Below are 17,093 nucleotides of genomic sequence, written 5' to 3' on the forward strand. Positions count from 1 at the left end.
ATGTAGAGGTTTCAACAATTACAGTGGTGGAAGTGGTTGTTGGGCCGGTGGTGACTACTTTAGGTGGCTTTGTGGATGTAGATGGAATTGTCTCAGTTGTGGTTTCTTCAATTGTGGTTGTTCCACCAGTAGTAGGTGTAGTTACCTCTGCAGTTGTTGTGGGTGCCATTGTAGTTGTTGTTAATGTAGTGGGTTTGGATGTTATGACAACTGGCCCTGTTGTTTCTTCACGTGTTGTTGTGGGCTGTGATGTTGAGGTAGAGGTTTCAACAATTACAGTGGTGGAAGTGGTTGTTGGGCCGGTGGTGACTACTTTAGGTGGCTTTGTGGATGTAGATGAAATTGTCTCAGTTGTGGTTCCTTCAATTGTGGTTGTTCCACCAGTGGTAGGTGTAGTTACCTCTGCAGTTGAAGTGGGTGCAATTGTAGTTGTTGTTAAAGTAGTGGGTTTGGAAGTTATGACAACTGGCCCTGTTGTTTCTTCACCTGTTGTTGTGGGTTGTGATGTTGATGTAGAGGTTTCAACAATTACAGTGGTGGAAGTGGTTGTTGGGCCGGTGGTGACTACTTTAGGTGGCTTTGTGGATGTAGATGGAATTGTCTCAGTTGTGGTTTCTTCAATTGTTGTAGTTCCACCTGTGGTAGGTGTAGTTACCTCTGCAGTTGAAGTGGGTGCAATTGTAGTTGTTGTTAAAGTAGTGGGTTTGGAAGTTATGACTATTGGCCCTATTGTTTCTTCATGTGTTGTTGTGGGTTGTGATGTTAAGGTAGAGGTTTCAACAATTACAGTGGTGGAAGTGGTTGTTGGGCCAGTGGTGACTACTTTAGGTGGGTTTGTGGATGTAGATGGAATTGTCTCAATTGTGGTTTCTTCAATTGTTGTAGTTCCACCTGTGGTAGGTGTAGTTACCTCTGCAGTTGAAGTGGGTGCAACTCTAGTTGTTGTTAAAGTAGTGGGTTTGGAAGTTATGACAACTGGCCCTGTTGTTTCTTCAGCTGTTGTTGTGGGCTGTGATGTTGAGGTAGAGGTTTCAACAATTACAGTGGTGGAAGTGGTTGTTGGGCCGGTGGTGACTACTTTAGGTGGCTTTGTGGATGTAGATGGAATTGTCTCAGTTGTGGTTTCTTCAATTGTGGTTGTTCCACCAGTGGTAGGTGTAGTTACCTCTGCAGTTGAAGTGGGTGCAATTGTAGTTGTTGTTAAAGTAGTGGGTTTGGAAGTTATGACAACTGGCCCTGTTGTTTCTTCATATGTTGTTGTGGGCTGTGATGTTGAGGTAGAGGTTTCAACAATTACAGTGGTGGAAGTGGTTGTTGGGCCGGTGGTGACTACTTTAGGTGGCTTTGTGGATGTAGATGGAATTGTCTCAGTTGTGGTTTCTTCAATTGTTGTAGTTCCACCTGTGGTAGGTGTAGTTACCTCTGCAGTTGAAGTGGGTGCAATTGTAGTTGTTGTTAAAGTAGTGGGTTTGGAAGTTATGACAACTGGCCCTGTTGTTTCTTCATTTGTTGTTGTGGGCTGTGATGTTGAGGTAGAGGTTTCAACAATTACAGTGGTGAAAGTGGTTGTTGGGCCGGTGGTGACTACTTTAGGTGGCTTTGTTGATGTAGATAGAATTGTCTCAATTGTGGTTTCTTCAATTGTTGTAGTTCCACCTGTGGTAGGTGTAGTTACCTCTGCAGTTGAAGTGGGTGCAATTGTAGTTGTTGTTAAAGTAGTGGGTTTGGAAGTTATGACAACTGGCCCTGTTGTTTCTTCACCTGTTGTTGTGGGCTGTGATGTTGAGGTAGAGGATTCAACAATTACAGTGGTGGAAGTGGTTGTTGGGCCGGTGGTGACTACTTTAGGTGGCGTTGTGGATGTAGATGGAATTGTCTCAGTTGTGGTTTCTTCAATGGTTGTTGTTCCACCAGTGGTAGGTGTAGTTACCTCTCCAGTTGTTGTTGGTGCAATTGTAGTTGTTGTTAAAGTAGTGGGTTTGGAAGTTATGACTATTGGCCCTGTTGTTTCTTCATGTGTTGTTGTGGGCTGTGATGTTGAGGTAGAGGTTTCAACAATTACAGTGGTGGAAGTGGTTGTTGGGCCGGTGGTGACTACTTTAGGTGGCTTTGTTGATGTAGATGGAATTGTCTCAGTTGTGGTTTCTTCAATTGTGGTTGTTCCACCAGTGGTAGGTGTAGTTACCTCTGCAGTTGAAGTGGGTGCAATTGTAGTTGTTGTTAAAGTAGTGGGTTTGGAAGTTATGACAACTGGCCCTGTTGTTTCTTCATATGTTGTTGTGGGCTGTGATGTTGAGGTAGAGGTTTCAACAATTACAGTGGTGAAAGTGGTTGTTGGGCCGGTGGTGACTACTTTAGGTGGCTTTGTTGATGTAGATGGAATTGTCTCAATTGTGGTTTCTTCAATTGTTGTAGTTCCACCTGTGGTAGGTGTAGTTACCTCTGCAGTTGAAGTGGGTGCAATTGTAGTTGTTGTTAAAGTAGTGGGTTTGGAAGTTATGACAACTGGCCCTGTTGTTTCTTCACCTGTTGTTGTGGGTTGTGATGTTGATGTAGAGGTTTCAACAATTACAGTGGTGGAAGTGGTTGTTGGGCCGGTGGTGACTACTTTAGGTGGCTTTGTGGATATAGATGGAATTGTCTCAGTTGTGGTTTCTTCAATTGTTGTAGTTCCACCTGTGGTAGGTGTAGTTACCTCTGCAGATGTTGTGGGTGCAATTGTAGTTGTTGTTAAAGTAGTGGGTTTGGAAGTTATGACAACTGGCCCTGTTGTTTCTTCAAGTGTTGTTGTGGGCTGTGATGTTGAGGTAGAGGTTTCAACAATTACAGTGTTGGAAGTGGTTGTTGGGCCTGTGGTGACAATTTTAGGTGGCTGTGTCGATAAAGATGGAATGGTCTGAATTGTGACTTCTTTCCTCGTTGAACTTTCAATAGTAGTATATTTAGTTACCTCTGCAGTTGTTGTTTGTGCCTTTGTAGTTGTGGTTGAAGTAGAGGGCTCTGATGTTGAGGTAGAGGCTTCAACAATTACTGTTGTAGATGATGATGCTGTGGTGTGTGTGAATATCCCGGATGTAGTTGTATTGGTAATTTGGGAGTGAGGCTCTGTTGTCAATATTCCACCTGTAATGACTGATTCTGTTGTTGTTGAGGGCTGTGTTGTTGATGTTAAAGGCCACAAGGTGCCTGTAAGGTAAGGTAGTGTTTTTGTAATTGGCGCAATCGAAGTCACTGAAGTTTTGGTGGTGAAATGAGATGACGTTGTTATTGTACCATTGGTGACAAATGTAGGGGGCTTTGTAGATATAATGGTCTCAGTTGTGGTTTCTTCCTTTGTTGAAGATTCAGCTGTGGTCGATGTAGCTACTTCTGTACTTGTTGAGGGTACATTAGTTGTTGTAGTTAGAGTTGTCGGTTTGGAAATTGTGACTGTACTTGCTCCTGATGTTGTAGTTGAAGGATTTGTGGTGCCAATATTGGATGACCAAGTTGAAGTAGATGTTGGTTCTGTTTTGAAAAATATTTATCTTTAGTTAACTAGGCCAGAAAAATACAATTTGAATTGACCAAATAGCTCGTATTTACAATACTTATCATTCATATTCAAGTTTTAACATATGGTCAATATGAATTAAACTCATCACTACCACCTAGAGGTCTTCATGGTTCCATCCGAACCTGAATACCCGAGACCCCACCAGGGACCTGAGCTGGTACGGGTCCAAAATTCAAACTTTTCTTTCTTGTCTGGGTTGAGTCCCGTTTGATTGTCATCGGGTCTTGGGTCTATGTAATTACAGCTGATTGACCTGAGTGGACCCGATTGGACCCGAACACGGCTTTGCATAGCCTGTACCACATTTATTTTACGCTAATACAGTGAATTTATTAACTTATAGAAGGCCTAGGCAAAATATAAAGACCTATTAATTAACCAGAGGAGCAACTTGGCTGATAAATATAATTAGTTTGTCACTCGGGTCCAATCGGGTCTGGTCTAGACCTGGACCCGTTAGGGTTTGGGTCGGGTCTAGGTCTGGTTGGCCTCGGATCCGTTCGGTTTGGGGTCCAACTTTTTGGACCCGAGAAGACCTCTACTACCACCTTACATACAAATTGCTATTCATTTCCATCAATATTACCATTTATCAGTATGGTATTTAGCAAAACTTGGGCTACACTTTAATCATTCAAGAGTTTCTCTGCTTACCAAGTGTTGAGAAGTGGAAGACAGTTGTGGGCTTTAGTGTTGTTGTAGAGGCCTGTGTTGTAGTTGCATGGACAGTTGTTGTGGTCAGAGGGGATGTTGTGGTTGGTACTGGAGTTGTGATCACTTGACAAGGGTAAATGTTCCTGGCAATGGTTCCGTTCACGGCACAAACAGCAACAATGCAGTTACCAATCCCATCTGTTGTATTGTAGAGGGTTGCTCCATATGGGTGTTGTTTACCATTATACAAGCATGTACAATCTGCACAAAAAAAGTATTTTAAATTAGGTTCAATTAATGTTGCATTGGTCATTGCTAAATATGTTACTTTCATTTGGGGATCTCATCCTTACCATTTACATCATAACTGCAGCTCACTCCAGTCATTGTGCAGGTGCTTTAAAAGAAGAAATATAATTTAAACATTTTAATTATTCCCAGGATCATTTAAATGGTAGGTTTATTTGAATAGTGAGAGACAGAATAACAACAAATAAATCCAGAAAAACTCATGTCAAAAATGTTATAAATTCATTTACATTTTAATGAGGGAAATAAGTATTTGACCCCTCTGCAAAACATGACTTAGTACTCAGTGGCAAAACCCTTGTTGGCAATCACAGAGGTCAGACATTTCTTGTAGTTGGCCACCAGGTTTGCACACATCTCAGGAGGGATTTTGTCCCACTCCTCTTTGCAGATCTTCTCCAAGTCATGTAGGTATCGAGCCTGACGTTTGGCAACTCGAACCTTCAGCTCCCTCCACAGATTTTCTATGTGATTAAGGTCTGGAGACTGGCTAGGCCACTCCAGGACCTTAATGTGCTTCTTCTTGAGCCACTTCTTTGTTGCCTTGGCCGTGTGTTATGGGTCATTGTCATGCTGGAATACCCATCCACGACCCATTTTCAATGCCCTGGCTGAGGGAAGGAGGTTCTCACCGAAGATTTGACGGTACATGGCCCCGTCCATCGTCCCTTTGATGCGGTGAAGTTGTCCTGTCCCCTTAGCAGAAAAACACCCCCAAAGCATAATGTTTCCACCTTCATGTTTGACGGTAGGGATGGTGTTCTTGGGGTCATAGGCAGCATTCCGAGTTGAGTTGATGCCAAAGAGCTCGATTTTGGTCTCATCTGACCACAACACTTTCACCCAGTTCTCCTCTGAATCATTCAGATGTTCATTGGCAAACTTCAGACGGGCCTGTATATGTGCTTTCTTGAGCAGGGGGACCTTGCGGGCACTGCAGGATTTCAGTCCTTCACGGCGTAGTGTGTTACCAATTGTTTTCTTGGTGACTATGGTCCCAGCTGCCATGAGATCATTGACAAGATCCTCCTGTGTAGTTCTAGGCTGATTCCTCACCGTTCTCATGATCATTGCAACTCCACGAGGTGAGATCTTGCATGGAGCCCCAGGCCGAGGGAGATTGACAGTTATTTTATGTTTCTTCCATTTGCGAATAATCGCACCAACTGTTGTCACCTTCTCACCAAGCTACTTGGAAATGGTCTTGTAGCCCATTCCAGCCTTTATGTAGGTCTACAATCTTGTCCCTGACATCCTTGGAGAGCTCTTTGGTCTTGGCCATGGTGGAGAGTTTGGAATCTGATTGATTGATTGCTTCTGTGGACAGGTGTCTTTTATACAGGTAACAAGCTGAGATTAGGAGCACTCCCTTTAAGAGTGTGCTCCTAATCTCAGCTCATTACCTGTATAAAAGACACCTGGGAGCCAGAAATCTTTCTGATTGAGAGGGGGTCAAATAGTTACTTCCCTCATTAAAATGCAAATCAATTTATAACATTTTTGACATGCGTTTTTCTGGATTTTTTTGTTGTTATTCTGTCTCTCACTGTTCAAATAAACCTACCATTAAAATTATAGACTGATCATTTCTTTGTCAGTGGGCAAACGTACACAATCAGCAGGGGATCAAATACTTTTTTCCCTCATACTATTATAGAGGTAAAACTAATCAGGTCTTGGTAATAAAGTACTGTAAGTTGTGAAATGCATGGGAAGCAGGGCAACTTTTCAGATTGCCATATAGTCATAATTGGCATCACTATGGAAAAACTAGCATGACCTTCCCATCTTAGACAAACCCCTACCCACCCTCTTCCCAAAAATTAAGATAATAGAGAATACCTAATACTTTCACAGTTAGAACATTTAGAATATGCTCTGAAAGAGCACAGGTACTGTGAATTGAATGATTTAAACATACCACGTTTCACAGTTTTGTGCCGGAACATTCTGTCCATTGGTGTACTGGTTTCCTTCATAGTCATAGCAGCCACATTGTTCCCTCTCCACACACTTCATTGTCTCCTCATTGAAGTAAGGTTGTGCCGCAGGGCAGTTAGGATAGCAGCCTGTAATAAGCACAATAGCCAAGAGGTTACAAAAGGTCAAGTCTTGTTAAGGATAACAGGAGTCATTGTAAATTGTCGGGGTCAGATCCACTTTAAATTGTTAATCAGAAAGCATATCGAAAAAGACAAAAAATGAGTCAGATGGTCACATCCCTACCTTCCAATGCTGGAATTAAACTAGAACAGTTTCCGGAAGGGTTTCTGCAGGTCTTCATACACTGAGCTCCACATGCCTTGTAGTGCCACTCACATTCTCCAGGGGGGTTGTAGTAATCACAGAACAGTGCTGTATGTGGAGGACAAAATATGGTGGACAAAAAACGTTTTCATTATTTGAACTAGAATAATGATACCTTTCCATGATCAACTGTCCTATATGATAATGTGTCAACCTGGTCCAGTACTGAATTGACAAGCGCCTTAATGTAGTTGAACCAGAACCCAAAAAAATTATGTTCAACCTTCTTGATTTTACTCAGCTCAGACTTCACTGTTGATTGTGAAGAAACTTACGGCAAATTCGGGGGCTTCTCCAGGCTACGCATGCTCCAGCTTCATTGCAGGCCTTTGCATAAGCTGCCACTGCGGTACAGAAGCACTCACAGTCTCCACCACTGTCACAAGCACATGAGTCTCTCACACAAGCATCGTAGTAAGGAGAGGGGTCCACCTTAAAAGCACAGCAATGTGTTGTAAGATATACAGTAGTTCATGGTACATGGTGAAGTACATTTCTTTGTCCACAAAAGACAAATCCACATATCTTACTAGAAATATACCCTAATTGAATATATCCATACCTGGTTCTGGCAGGCTGCGAAGACATCACTGTTAATGATGCTGCACTGTTTCTGGGCCCAAGACGCTCTGTACGGGTTGGAGGTACATGGATGCACTACAGCGGATACACTTGGGCAGCTTGATGAAACTTTCCAGCTGTTTCCAAATTCCACCGGATCAACAACAGTCGCCTGGGCTCTAGTTGTGAAGTCATTGTTTGCGTTGCCATCATAGTTTCCACACAGACCACACACTTGCCCCTGAAGAAAAGAGATCATGAATTTAAATGATTGACTTGGCAGGGTTCTACAAAAGTCTTGGTAATATCAGTTTTGACTGAATACTGAATTCAGTTCTTCATCAGAGTATCTTAATATACCTGGTATTGTGGGCTAAGCTTGATAGACAGACTGGTCTTCTTGTCCCACATGAGGATTAGACCACTTTTGACTTCAATGACCAGATAATTCCCCAGAAGACTGATCTGTTTAGGAAACTGCTCTTCTGGAGTACTCCTGACAACTTGAGCGGTCCCATCTGCCAATATGAGCTCACTGGTCTGAAATAGAGAAATATGTTTTCATACATAACTTGGTCTGAAATCGGATCTCAACTTGATGTTTGGTTGATCATTTGTTGATTGTGCTTTACACGAGGGATGGAATGTACAGTATTGTGTGAAGTCAAGTTGCTCATTACCCCCAGGAAGAGCTTGATGGTCTTGGAGCAGGTGGTGCCTTTAGTTCCACAAGGAACGTTCTCAGTGAGGACTCTGAAGCTGCCACTGCCATTAGTATTGCCACAGTAGTCCTGTGCGAAAGGAAAATATTCTTAATATGGTTCAAATTCACACTTTTCAATGCTGATAAAATTCTACCAAATAGAGACACAAACCTGAATGAGAGTGTATTCACAGTTTCCATTAAAGTTGAACCTTTTCTCATCAAAGGTGATATAGTGACCCTCTCCGTAGATTGCACAAACTCCATCACAAAGATGTGTGGTACACTGCCATTGTCTGTCCTTGCAAGCACTGTGAACAACACACACATAATGTCACAAAAATTGCCGGTCAGTTTTTTCATGATTTGTAAGTCTATGTTCTTTATGTTTTCTCCCCCCTGAGATGTAAGACACAAAACAGGCATACCATGTATTGCAGTCAACCTTAACGGTCTCTCCAGCTTGGTAAGTAGCTCCATTGTGAGAACAAGGACAAAGTTCCTCCTTGATGCAGTCTCCGTTCCCATCAGACACCAGTCCGGTGGGGCACATACAACCTGATGTGCACTCTGTGCTGATCTAAAGTGATTTAACAAAATACACACATAAGTCATGGCAAATTAAAGGAATATGGACTATGTTTTTGTGCACGGGGGGAGGGGTAGGAGGGGTGCGGGGGGGGTATTTGACATAATTGAGATTCTCAAATGTTTTTGTTCAGTCAACACAAAACTCGGTATAATAGTGACAGTGTGTGACAATCCCATTTAGAGTTAATGAGGGACTCACACAGGTCATGTCCAGAGTTTTGCAGCTCTTCTGACACTCTGACCCTGAAGCTCCTGGAGGTGCAGTTGAGCAGTTGAAGAAAACCATAGGCTGTGTGCATACTGGGGATATATGGAATAACAATACAAGTTTTAAAAAACTATTTTCAATTCTCAAACAAGCAGAATATAATTGTAATATATCCAGAAATATCCACATTCATCATCATTAATCACATTGTCTTACATGAATTGCTTGAATCCTCTTGGTTCATTTCAAATGTACCTGTTTTGTGAAGGATGCATGTAAAGAGTTAAATCATATTATGTTTTTAAAATGTATAACTGCCTTGATTTTGCTGGACCCCAGGAAAAGTAATGGGGATCTATAATAAATACAAACACAAAATCTACACATTTATTTTAGAAATAGCTACTAAATTGGAAGCAAAGAACATCAAACTTACTAAATAGTCTTGCTCCCCCAGTGCAACTCAGTGTCCCTTGCCTACAAGTGCTGTAAAGTAGTTACAGTATTAATAGTTATAGTTAGTTAGATAATCAAATTAACAGCAAATATCATTACGACACAGTTTTGAATATATCCATCAAGTTTCACTAGTACTTGTATTTATTTTGGTCGCCTAGCTTTATATGTATGAGGGAGGTGTTTACCAGGTGGCACCGTCTCTGCTGATAGCCTCTCCTGCAGGGACCACTGAGCCCTTGTCATAGCAGGGACAGTTGGTGGGGGCAACACACTGGCCAGCCTCGTCCATGTATGTGCCCTCTGCACAGCCACAGCCGTCCACCGGAACAAACTCCACCTGGCAAGATCGGTCTGTCATACTCAGGGAGCGGCAGGTGCGTCCACAGCTGGTCATGTTGTAGGTATAAACTGTTTGACTGGGGCAGGTGGCGAATTTATCTGAGAAAAGTCATTAGATATGAGTAGTATTAGAAAAACTATTTTTTGTTTGCTTATATCTTTGTATTTGTGGAGTTATTTCTTCCGGTTATTTGTATTTAGTAACTCAACCCTACGGTTGTTGTGTCAATAAAATCATTATATTCTAATTGATTTGCAGCACTTATGATAATAACACATTGCAAGAGGTCTCCATGGTGCCATGCTGTCTACTTACTGCAGATAGTGTCTCTCCAGCCGCTGAGCTGGATGCCCTCGGCAGCACAAGCATGGACATAAGAGGACACGGCAGCACACATGCAGTCCTCACTCTTCTCACAGTTACAGCTGTCGTACATGCAGTTCTGTTGGAAAAAAATAGTCAAAGTGTGTCAGGACTATAACCTCATCACATAAGACTTTAATAGTTTTACTTTGTGATTGTATCCTTCTTAACTAACTTACAGTTTTGTAGGCATCAGGTCTTATTTCAGAATGGCAAGGGGAGAACACTCCTTTAGGATCTGATAACATGGAACACCAGTGCTGGGCATATTTCTCTGTGAAAATGACAATCATAATTTGTTCAACATCAGCATATTCTTTCTTATATAACTTTGTTATAATCATTCAACAAGTGATTCATCTGTAGGTTTAATAAATATGTACCATTTTCAATGCTCAAACTGCAGGGGTTTTCAAAGCTACTCTTGACATCAGGGCAGCTGGCCATGGTCTTCCACGTGTTGGCAAAAGCTACAGCTGTGCCCTCCACCAATCCACTGATGACTCTGAACTCATCTGCCTGAACATCATTGTAGTTTCCGCAAAGGCCTGTGGATAAATAATTGAAGCCATATGATGTTATTCGATTTTTATGAATAGAGACACCGAAGAATAAGGTATGAAACTGGTGGATGAATCTGAAGCATACCACAGGTTGTTCCTTTGTAGGATGAGATGGCAGTTATGTAGATCTGCATAACTGGTGAAAGCTGGATCTGAAGTTGAACTCCAAGGGTTGTCTGGATAACAATGTAGAATGAGGAGGGCTTGAAGATGGTCACTTCAGCTGCAATACATGAAATAAATAGAGGGACACCATTAAGGCTTCATCTAGTGAATATAAATGATATGGAGTTTATACACTGATCCACACAACAATTTAATTAGGTATTACAATGGATTATCTCACCTGTATAGAGTGGGAGCTGAGAAAGAATCTGATTTACAAAAACACTTCCACTTGACTGGACTCGGATTACCTGTGAATTAGATAAAATCATATATTTGATACAATTCTAATTTGTTCATATATTTTTGTTGAACATTCCGCTGAAGACTCAAACATTTCCATACAGATTGCAAACAGCCCGGCAATATTTGCCAAATCAGGGCAATTTTAAATAAGGTTATTGTGTGTTTAGACAAAAAGTTTGAGGGACATTTATTTGCAAGCCAGAATAATGATCTTAAAGAAGTGGCTTTGCTTTGAAATGAGTTGACAGGTCATTATGTTATTTGCTCTGAAACATATTTGGAGAGTTGCCTTACGGTGGATCTGCTGGAGAGGGCTAGGATAACAGCCCTCATACAGGTCTCAGTGTCAGTCAACCCACACTTCACAATGTCTCCCAGCACGGTGAATTCAGTTCCATTGCATTGCTGAAAGAAAACAAGCATGAGTTTGACGGCAAAAACATGAAACGAGAGTGACTCACTTAAAGAATGACCCCATTGGACCCAACATATGGCTTGAGGAAAAGCTATTTTACCTCACCTTTTCACCTTAGTTTGCACTGAAAACTTATCAAGAGTTTCTACTTGCTTCTATTGCTTTGCTATACTGCACCACATGAACTGACCTTGGTCAGAATGTAAGAGCAGTCCCCATGGAAGGTGTAGGCTTTCCCATCATAGGTGTTGATGTGGGATCCTCCCTCCACAGAGCAGGTCCCAGGACAGTCCTTGTCCGTACAGGCCCACTGACCACCAGCACAGGTGCTAAAGGGAACATTTATACAGGCTTATTTCACAACTGCATTCATACTGTATTTAGTTTTGATAATCACACTGTAGATTTTGGCATAATTCATGAAAATGAGGCATAGGATATTTCATGTTTAAATCAGATGATGTACTTGGCCTACCATTCTTTACAGTTGCTGGTGTAAGATTCTCCAGATTTGTATACTTGTCCATTGTGGATACAAAGGCATTCGCTCACTGGAATACAGCCACTGTTGTTGACATCATCAGAAACAGTACCTATTTGGTGAGAGATCAGGCAGAATTTTAAGACAACATTTCCTGCCAGAAAAAACATTATATAATTTTCACTTTTTAAGAGATTGCTAACACTGCATTCAATAAGGAGTGTTATTCTAATGTGTTCTTTACACAGATAACTTAATTGACTCCAGGAAGTAACTGAAAGAAACATCCAATATTTACTTATTTCATTATTAAAGACTTTGCACACATTGACATGAAAGGCATAATGGGTAAAGGTGTGGTGTTTTCATGATGTGCTTAAGGTTAACTTATACACCAGAGTTGAACCTATGTGGTACCTAGAGGACAGAAGCAGCCGTCTGTACAGTGGTCTTCACACAACTGGCTGGCCTCTGGGTTAGAGCAGGTGTCAACACAGGGGCTTCCACACTCCTGGTACTCCATGTTGTAGGGGCATGTCTTATCTGGGAAAATAAACATTGTGATTAACAGTTTCTTTAAAATAGATTGTGAACACGATCATTTGGGGTTTGGGGGGCATGTTGAAGAGTATCTGCATGCTTACAGCAGAACTGTTTAGTCCTCCATTGCTGTGGCTTCCCCCCTGCGTGAACACACTGACGGGAGTACTCTGAGATGGTGTTGCACAGGCAGAAGGAGTTGGTGCTGTTATCACAGTGGCACAGGTCAGCCAGGCAGGTCTCGACGAAGGAGTCCATGTCCAAATAATTTGTGCAGCTACTGAAAGCTGCATTGGAGAACAGCTGCTGACAAAACTCCTACAAATAGAGACAAACCACAAAAGGTTACCATACAGAAAACATTTTTTGGATCACATGGATTGATTGCCATTTCTAACTTCTATTAACATTGTTTTGTATTCTTCTTCTGTTGTTTGAAATGCATACCTCATCTCCACAACTCTCTGCAGAAGTTAGCATAGGCTCCTCACAGACTTCCAGAGGGCCATCCAATTTCCAGAGGTTTCCATAGTCAGAGCTAGAGAGTTCCCCACCTGCAACAACACAAACATTGATAATTAGCTTTTCCACCTACAGTATGTAATATAGTTACATTTCAATAGTTTTGGCAGTTTCAGAAATTATTTTACCATTGATGATGAACTCGTTATATGCTTGGACTTCATTGAAGTCACCACAGAGTCCGCAGGTCTGGTTTCTGTACTTCTCGTTCATTTCAATCTGTAGAATGACCAGATGTAATGTGTTTAGTCCACAAAATCTCCTCCTATTCAGCATCATTCACATGTTCAGTCTTGGCTATCCTCCATGTTTATAAACTTTATTTTTATTGGTCTTTGTATTAGGGAGTGACAGAAAATCTAATTCAAATCTACAAATATTTGCAAACACTTCATCATATAAACATTGGAGTATCAGCCTGTGTGTGTATAGCCTATAGATCTTCACAGATCCTGTTTAATTCATTTAATTCATAATTCAATAGGTGTCTCTCACTCCCGATCAACTGCTGATCATTGCCATTGACGGCAAAAATGTTATGCTTTTAATCTAAAGGCAAATTAAACATGGTTAACTAATCAACCATTGAAGAGGAATATTAGAAAAGCAGGTATTTTACCATTAGGGAGTCATCCTTGTTCCAAATGGCAACCAGCCCCAGTTTGGCTACGACCTTCACATTGGATGTAGTCTTCACGATGCTGACTCCAGACAAGCTGAATGGCAGGGTAACCCTTCAGGTGGAAGATGCATAAAGGTCATCCTATACATCCTGATTGTAATTTTTATTTAATTCCAGAATGTAGCACATAGAATCCTCAAGACAGGTGCTTGCAGAATGGCGTATCAGTTAAATGACAGGGAAACTCACGTCTGCCCATTGACCACAACAACACCCTTGGATAGCTCCACCACTACACCATCCAGCTTCATGGTGATCTTGCTAATGGTTGGCTGGTTGTCCACCACCTGCCTCCTCATCTGGATGTTGAAAGCCTCATAGCTGCTTTTACACAGTGAGGTCACAACATGGTTGCAGGTGGAGGGGAGCTGGAAAAAGTCCCCGTCGAAGGTCTTGAAATGGTAGTTACCCCATGTGCTGCAGACCTGGTCATTGTGTGAGGCATTCACTCCTAAGGGACAAGGAATACAAATGTCAGTTCCTTGTTAGCTTATTGATGGATACCCAGTCATTTATTTGGTGTGCATTCTGTCAGACATTTACCTGAAAGTGTGGGTATCGTCGTGGTCATTGCTGGGATGATTGTTACAGTTGTGGTGGGGCTCACTGAAATAAAAGCAATTCATGAGTATTTGACAATATTATATGTACATTACGGATGGAATTTAATCACTGCAGATATAGATTGTCGCACTGCGCTTTTAGAAGTGTATTTGATTTGCACAGCAGTATGTCCCAGATGAAGGGACATTTGAGGCATGATGTGACCCATTCAATATCAATAGCGAACCTAAGGCTTCATTCAAACCGTATCGCCAAAGTTAAGCGCTATCGTGCAATTGAATTTTAAAGGGAATGTTCCTGCGTTCGCGGAGTCTGCCTTTGTGGTGATAGAGATTAAATAGAGCACCTACTTTACCAAAAGCTGCATAGTTAATGTGGCACTTTGTTTCACTTGACAATTGAGTCACACAGCTGCAAGGGGCTAATAATTGTAAAATCAATGTTTGAGGGTCAATCTTCTGTGCCTGAACTACTTTGATGTTCTATGAATCGCGTAGGTGGGGTCAAAGATTTTGGAAAGCTCAGGCCTGGCTGACAGGTCATCCGACACATACAACGGGCCTGAAGATTCCTTAATCAAGTGTCATCTGCTTTGTAAACTAAACGCATTGAATTCCGATGACAGTTCAGTTCCTATTTTACATATTTAGGCATCTGATGTTTCCTGTCAGTATTATTTGAGTAATATCAGATATACTTACCACAACTGTTATTTTAACGATAGACATTTGAGTTTTGTCTGTATTCTGTTCTTGTTTTCGTTCCCGATCTGAATTTTTGTTGAAAGGTACTAACACACACTCAGTGGGGGGAGTGCTTTATGTATTTATAACACTATAAACTATGCTACAACCACTCATGATAACAATCACTAATGATAATGATTTCTATAAGGTTACAGATTTTTCACCACAAATGTGTAACATTTTCAAATTTAGACAGAAACAATCTCATAAACAAATGTGAATAAGGAACAGAAATAGCATGAAAACTTAAATGATGTATATAACATAACAATATGATCGTAGTAAATGTGTATGCTGCCCTGAAGCAGAAAACAGGAAAACCGTTATTACTGATTGCGTAAAAACTGCTACTGTATGCCTACTGCCTAATTCTTCAAAATGCATGTATAATACATGTAATCAATGTTCTGTGTGTTAGTACATTTCTGAATAGCTAATACATATTTATTTTTGATAATGAGATTTTACATAAGATATATATACTGTATATAATCAAATCTGAAAGTCACCTAATTATATATTGAGGGTATATTTGTAAACTAAACTTGTGGTTACAGCTTTTAAACCTATAGACCTGCTGAATTAACATAGATTGTGTATGTTGATGACATTCTTCCATACACACATTCCAAGTGTCAATAATCATAATAATTTGGTGTTGTCCCGAATACATACTATTTGTCATTTACAATCAGTCTGATTTATGAAATAATATATAGATTTCACAGATTATGTCAGACTTTTAAAAATGTATAATAATGATATTATAATAATAATCAGAAAAGTTTCTGAAATAAAGCAAATTAATGAATATTCTACCAACCTGTTTGTGTTGATCTGATCAGTAGTGCCAGGCATATCAGTGTCCATATCTGTATATCCTTGGTTGTCCCCATGGTGATCCTGTGGGTAGTGAACAGGTCCTCCACAGGTGATATGAGAGAGGTGCTTAGGATGGATCAGGTCTTTATAACCACCTGTATTTGAGGAGGGACCTTAAAGGTTAACACAAAGGTGGGGCCAAAGGTTAAACATGACTCAATGACAACTTTAAGACTCCAATCTTCTGTCTTATGAGGGTTCTTCAGTCCACTAAGCATGAGCATTTACATACAGATTTAGCTATTTTCATAAAGTATTATATTATTGGGATTAGTTGTGTACCCCTATTATTACTATAAACTCAGGGGTTCCTAATTGTCCTTTATTATAGGCCTTCACATTTATATTTCACAAGATAAGTTACTTAGTAGTCGTGATTTCCTTATTTACATAGAGAGGTGCCTTCCTTCCTCATTCATTATCTATTTATCTCAGGCAGCATCTCCACTCCAGTGGTTTGAGCATTTGGTATTTGGTATTTTATTAGGATCTCCATTATCCCAAAAGCAGCAGATACTCTTCCTGGTGTCCACAACACAATACATGTTTTTTTTCTTTATGTAATGTATATTTTAATGTATAATTACAGATACATGTAAATAAGTGGTGAGGTTTGATAGAACACAATGGTGTATCTCCACAGCCATCTTAAACTCAGGCAATGTGTAACGGATTAATAATACATTAAACAACTCTATTGGCTCAGTATCTTGAGCACACACTGTCCAAATGCAAACATTTGTCTCTCCACTGTTGCTCAAAGGAGCGATCAGGCTAATAGTATTCATAGTTAGTATTCATAGGCTAATGTGACTCACCAAGCTGATCCAGGAACTGCATCCTGATTTTAAAAAAAGAAAAAAGATGATCCATTATAGTTTTGAAAATAATTTTGACACACTGATGTGCATTTTTTCACAACTATTAAAACTATTATTTCACAACTATTATAATGTTAATCAATTCAGCTTTCTCATATGGCCACTAAGTCTATCAATAGTATCAACCTATTCTTTTTTATTTTGTTATATTTTTATTCAACAGGAATAACTCGTTTGTATATGGCACATACACCCTATGCTGTTGCAAAATGAATTTAGCTTTAGTAACATATTAGCATTTTCTATGTTTAGTAGCATATCTACGTTTTACAACTTCATGTTTGAAAATGTAACATATTAACTTTTTTGTCAAACCTTCCTTGTTCAATTGATGGTTGTCATTTTAAGGCGTATG

General features: G+C 40.5%; 1 protein-coding gene across 1 annotated transcript; it reads right to left on the minus strand.

The window, feature by feature from the left end:
• Window positions 1-6,430: 6,430 nt before the first annotated feature.
• LOC311111365 (mucin-5AC-like) lies at window positions 6,431-16,697 on the minus strand (the record flags this gene model as incomplete). Its single annotated transcript, XM_084154082.1, has 23 exons — window positions 6,431-6,588; window positions 6,746-6,874; window positions 7,102-7,258; window positions 7,389-7,628; window positions 7,748-7,927; window positions 8,068-8,178; window positions 8,263-8,401; window positions 9,534-9,786; window positions 10,004-10,130; window positions 10,231-10,325; window positions 10,435-10,599; window positions 10,700-10,837; window positions 10,961-11,030; window positions 11,320-11,430; window positions 11,631-11,769; window positions 11,916-12,033; window positions 12,339-12,464; window positions 12,566-12,779; window positions 12,909-13,015; window positions 13,112-13,202; window positions 13,603-13,717; window positions 13,855-14,116; window positions 16,676-16,697. 23 exons carry the CDS (start codon window positions 16,695-16,697, stop codon window positions 6,431-6,433), a joined length of 3,267 nt encoding a protein of 1,088 aa, XP_084010208.1.
• Between the last annotated feature and the right edge of the window lie 396 nt (window positions 16,698-17,093).

Source organism: Coregonus lavaretus (assembly GCF_964263955.1).
Source record: "Coregonus lavaretus genome assembly, chromosome: 37".
In the NCBI taxonomy this organism is placed as follows: Eukaryota; Metazoa; Chordata; class Actinopteri; order Salmoniformes; family Salmonidae; genus Coregonus; species Coregonus lavaretus.